At 35.8% G+C, this 6,194-nt stretch overlaps 1 protein-coding gene across 2 annotated transcripts in view; it reads right to left on the reverse strand.

Annotated features, from left to right (window-relative positions):
- LOC106879984 (dehydrogenase/reductase SDR family member 6) overlaps positions 1-6,194 on the reverse strand; it is an 89,963-nt gene that overhangs the window by 10,515 nt on the left and 73,254 nt on the right. For both annotated transcript variants that reach the window (XM_014929757.2, XM_014929756.2), the window contains exon 7: positions 771-884. In XM_014929757.2, the coding sequence (XP_014785243.1) occupies positions 771-884 (114 nt within the window). The remainder of the gene's footprint in view (positions 1-770; positions 885-6,194) is intronic.

Here is a 6,194-nt window from a genome sequence, read left to right on the forward strand (position 1 = left end):
CAATAGTTTTTCTCTGACAGCAGTTTAATATTTTCCAGATACCTTTAGCTAGGCCGAAACAATGTCTTCACCACTTAACCCTTCCTAACCTCTTCTACTCCACTAAAAGCTAGAATAGAGATAACAAGACCACCAGCTAAAACTATTGTTCGCAATAATATATCTATCGTTTTGGATTGTTATAAAAGCAAGGAAACTCCAAGAATAATTGAATTTAGTCACCAGTCGGTGACGACTCAACCAGTTTAGTCACCAGTCGGTGACGACTCAACGAGTTCAGTCACATAGTGACAACTCAATTAGTTCATGAACGGACATCTAGAGTCATGGTCACAAGCAGGCAGCCACTAAAGACAAACGACCAGAGGGAGAAAGGAGGTTACAACCAGCCAACTATGAGACACAACCTCCCTCGACTCTATAACTTTCACTAGCTCACTTTCTTTTCTCTGTAACTGTCTATATACTGCTACAAGATCGTGTACACACATATACAGGCCGAAATTAACTTTCTTTACCTGGCATGCTTTACGAACTGTGTTATACTATTACACTAACCTACCCGTCGTGGTATGGCATTTATTAAAGTAACGATAAATAAATATTTCTTTACAACTTCGATCACTGTTCTTCGTTCATCTTATAACCGTTACAATTGGTAACTACACAAAATTATCACCGCTACAAACAGACAATTATCGTTACACACATATATATATATATGTGTGTGTTTGAAAATGAAAATGAAATATAAACATAGATTCGTTTACCTGGACAGACAGAGTTACAGCGGATATTGTAGGAAACGTAATCAATGGCTATTGACTTCGAAAGACCAATAACAGCTGCTTTAGTTGCTCCATAAACACATCTACTGGTAGCGCCTTCAATTATAAACAGATAATTAATTGTCATTGCATGTACGATAAAAAGAAATTATTATTTCTAAGGGACAAAATAAGTGAAGCACACTATGCTTTTAGTGTTTTTCTTAGTTGCAATACTAAACCATTCCGGTTCATGTAACCTGCTTGCATCACATACCCAACAGAAGCATAAATTTAATAGGTCCAATGGAAGGTGACCTTGTCTGGATTTAGACTTGGAGGGTAAAATAGGAGTAATTCTAATGCATTTGCTGCGCATCACAGTAAATACATTTAGTCCGACCCATCAAATAATGTATAGCACGGAGGTATTGATAGGTCACCATTTATAATGACGTGGTATGGAAAGAAGAGCGATAAGATTTGAATAAGCTGAAATAGTGACGATTTATTCCTCTCGTTATAATAGAAGATTGCCAAAGGGCATGATGTTAATACTACAGTCTAGAACATAAATTCAAATAACTTCAGTTTTGCTGGGTATAATGATGTGGCTGTGGTCTGCTATCTTTTGCTGCAAGGATGAAGACGGGCGACGACTGTTTGAAGAAAGCTGTGAGACTGGCTGGTGTCTGTCATCGGCAGCTGGTCCAAAAAAACCAGAAGGACCGGAAGAAACTGGTGTTTATATAAGCATTTATATAAGTATGGGATGGATTCACAGGCCAAGATGGTTTTTTCCGGGTTGAGAACAACTTCTGTTGCAAACACATGATTAGACAGTTAAAACCGACCAATACCTGTGACTAACTTGGCCAACAACTGGGTCATGTGATCTGATGCTAAGAAAAGCTCTGGTGAGTCAATTCTCCAGTATTTAAGGTTAAGACAGCCAAATTAACAAGATGTCTAATATTACAATAAAATGAAAGTGTTAAACAATCCTACTACAAATGCATTGAATCTTGCTCCCGACTGTTTCTAGTAAGTCAATATCGTGCGTTTACGATTAATATAGAATCCGTAGAACGCTGAGCAAAATAATTTGGCTACATTCTGAGTTTTAATCCAGCCAGCAGTTTCTTTACCTTTCATTTTCCCGTCATCTATAATTTTTGTGCCAATCAATTTCTGAGATTGATTACATCAACGATATGTTATTTGAAATTTTATGCCTAAATAATGATATTTTGTCTTTCTGAAAAGTTCTGCAAGTTATACTGCTCTCTGTAATCTGAAGTTCTCAAAAGAAAATTATCTTCTAAACTTTCTTTCATACCAATGTTAATTATGTTAGATCAAAATCTTATAAGGAAAAAGTATTTACTCTAATATTCCGTCGTTTTTGCAAGTATAACAATATCATTTGATACTATTTAGTAACTTTTTTCTGCCAAACACCGGATCACATGATAACAATATTTATTTCAATTTTATGCAGCATGAAGCTGGTGATATTCTTACTTTTTGGTGGGGAGGGGGTGAAAACAAAATGTAACCTAACATATTGTCCCTAAGGTCTTGCGGCCATGTGAGAGGATTGGGTGTTCTATAAAATAGAGAGGGGCTTCGAATATGGTGCAGGGAAGTAGTTAATTGAATCTAAATTACGCAGGTACTTTTTCAGTAGATCCTCAGGAGAGAAATATTTTGATGAGCATTTCCCTTAGAATCATCCGAAAGATTTAAACCCAACACTAGGCAAACGATGCACTCATCAAATATGCCTTGTCTCCTAGGAAATTGGTAGAATTTGGTGGAGGTTCAAACTAAAGGCGTAATAAGTTTCTTCTCTCTACATTTTGTAGTGAACAAAACTTGAACAGGTTTCGATGAAACAAATTGTTATTTACTACTTCTTTAGTTTAAGCACCTCATCTTAAGTTTCAGAAAGTCGAAGATAGCGGCAATGAGGTCTAAATCCCCAGACGAATCCATTTCACATCGCTTTATTGACTATGCAAGATCCCACAAAAAGTTTAAATCAAGCGCTAAATAAAACGCCTGCGCGCGCACACGCACCCCCACCTTCACACACAAGTAAACACAGTTTGTATCTCATGAAAACGATGGGATGGTAGAAACAGTGAGGTAATGGATGAGGTGGTCTTACATTATTTTCGGACAAAATACCTAGCGGTTATTTCTTCCGACTCATTATGTTCTGAATTCAGATTTCGCCGAGGTCAACTTTACTTTTCCTCCCACCGGGGTCGATTAAATGTAGAACTTGCTAAGCAAAATTGTTGTCTTGTGTCAAAATTTAAAAAATTAATTTTAAGTTTCATTCAACCTCGTTCTGAGTTCAAGTTCCACAGGATAGGTTATCAATACAATTCTCCTGGGACCGAGAATGAAGTATCAATAAATTGTACAGTGTGCCGTATTAATTGCACATCAACTGTGCTGCCAATGTAATGATAATCACGGAAGGCGACAAAATATTTAGAGCGTCGGAAAGAAAATGCATTGCAGTTTTTCTTCTGGCTTTTGATGTTGAGTTTAAATCCTGCTTTTCATCCGCCTGAAGTCGATAAAAAAAATAACAATCAAGTAGCTGAGTCGGTGATACTGATACTCTGCAATCAAAACTGATAGCCTGGCGCCTAAATTAAAAATCATTGTACCGATAATTGTAATTAGTAAAACACCCAGTGTCATGCGTTTTCAATTCTCAGCTAATTTCATTTGGCTCCACTTTTGACGTTAATATTCTTGAGAAAAGTATAATTCGAAATAAAATAGATCATATAACCGTATCTTGGATTCAATGAAGGATAGTTTAATGCTTTGCATAAAAGTTTGATTCAGTCGCTTTATGGCCACACAAACCGCTAGAAACAGCATTAAACCCCCTTCCCCAAATCTCATCTTAAAGTATTAGGAAAGGAAAGGGGCCATTGGATGTTTTCCTACATGCACTTAAAACGATAGGGTGGTAATGGTTGGAAAGTTATTGGACATAGGTGTAGTCAATCTCGATTGATCTGAAGGTAAACAACAATTACAACACTGCTACCATCTCCCTTCCGTTGTCATTTTCAATGTTATTTTTTTCTTTTTTCATGATGTGCAGACCATCTCTGACGTACAAATTCTAGAACTATCTTAATAGTCTTTTGTATATTGAGAAAAGAAAAAATAGCGTTAAGGTAATTAAATAAAATGAAAATTTGAATGAATGAATGAATAAATGGCTGAATGGGAAGTCAGCTTGACTGAGCTTGACCCTCCCCAACCTATACTTCCAGGAGATGTTGATGAACTCAGCATTGCCAGTTTTGTAGCGCTGCTGTTGTTAACACAATTAAATTGCAGTAGCTATTAACGAATCGCTGGAATAGGTCATTTGAACGTGTCGCTTACGGACACTAGTCAGTGCAAATGAAAGGATAGGATATTTCGGCAGTTTGACACGTTTAGTAGAATAGTAATTATTCAAAAGATCACTTTGTTAATACGTTATTAATCGCTTTATCTTTAAATCATTACACTGTATTTCTCCAGAACACGATAATTTCATCATAACAATGTCATAAGTACGAGATTTTACATGTAGAAAAAGGATTTCTTTTTGTAATAACTAAATGCAGCTCTAATTACAATTTGCTCTCAGATTGTATTAGAGAACGTCGAGTATGGGATTAAGAAACAATAATATTCAGAGAGTCGATGAAACCAAGTATATCCCTGTCCTATAAATTTGTATCTTTTACCAACGCGAAAATCCTTATAACACTTGAATCAATAGCTTAGCTGATAAAATGTCTTATTGTATTTAGTTTCGGCACTCTTCCATTTATGTAAAACCTATTTAGGACAAAGTGGAGAAATAATTATGTATATAGTTTTTATTTCTTAAACTGGCACAAGATCACAATGTATATGATATGGAGTATAGACGAGGGGTGCAAGTTATATTCAAATCCGGTAGGAATTTAAATTTGTTACAGGCTTGCTGGTTTTAGAAATAATATAAAATATTCACTGGTTATATTAGCATGTCCAACTGGTATGAGTATCTGACAGTTTATTCTTGCTGAAAATTGAACAACTAAATTTAAAGTTAGCATAAATTTTCTCTAAAATGATTTTCCGGACCAATTAAGAACTAAGTTTAATTTACTCACAATTTAATGAAATGCTTTGCCAAGCATAATGTTATATCTATTTATATTTCATATACGATATTGAGAGATAATTCAAAGGCTAAATTATCCCACATCATTCATGCTCGCTGACACATGCTATTTTATTAGAGCCAAACTACAACCTCAATAGCTCTCTCTCTCTCTCTCTTCCCTGTATCCATGTATTCCTGTTTTCTTTCTTTCTCTCTCACTCTCTCTTTCTTTTTCTCTTTCTCTCTTTCTCTCTCTCCACCCTCTCTTTCTGCTGCTGTCCCAGTCTTTTTATAACACATACACATATAATGTATTGGTGTATTTCGTGAAGCACGCACACGCACACACACACACACGCACACACGCACGCACGCACACACATGCACACACACACACACACACACACACATACATACATATATACATTCATGCATGCATACATGCATGCATGCATGCAGTACGTAGTATTTACATGACATGTGCTATTTACGTGCTATTTACATGACATGTATGCAAATATCCATATATAAATAAAGTAAACCGGTTGAGGTGAGGATGAGTAGATAAGTGGAGAAGCAATACTATGCAGATAAGCAATCATATATAGCAAAGAGACAACATGTGTTGTTAGCTAAAAGAATATAACAACACAAATATTAGAAGCTTAGCTTAAGTTTGAATGTTTGTTCCGCATGCGTTTTCGAGTTTAAAACACTTCATCAGACGAGATTGTGTTCTCCTCATCAGACTGAAGTTGAAACTTTAGGAGTAAATAATTTACTGATCCGATACTACATGTGTATTTTCATGAGTCCAACTCTCTTCCGCCATTTAGTGTAGGGGACTTAATTGTGCTTTTGCATTTCGGAGATATACACCATCTATATGCACACTGTATGCAGCAGTTCTAGATTAAGACTTAGTTGTGTGGAGCTTTTGCCTTTTACATATTTTTCTTTTATTGTTCAAATCTGATCTTGATCTTTCTCTGTTATTTTATATCCTACCTTACAACATTTCTATGTAAACGATTTGATACTATATCTTGCCATAATTCTATTTCAATGATCGCCAGACGATGGTATTGTTTGCATGCAGCTCTATATCACAAGTATGACGCCCTTTCGGACGTGATCTGCACTTGTACGATCTCCGTATCACTGAACATTCTAAACGTTTTTCTGGTGAATTCTTGTGACTCTTATTCCCCTATATGTGTGTAGGTATATATATATATATATAT

Source organism: Octopus bimaculoides, chromosome 21 (assembly GCF_001194135.2).
Source record: "Octopus bimaculoides isolate UCB-OBI-ISO-001 chromosome 21, ASM119413v2, whole genome shotgun sequence".
Classification (NCBI taxonomy): Eukaryota; Metazoa; Mollusca; class Cephalopoda; order Octopoda; family Octopodidae; genus Octopus; species Octopus bimaculoides.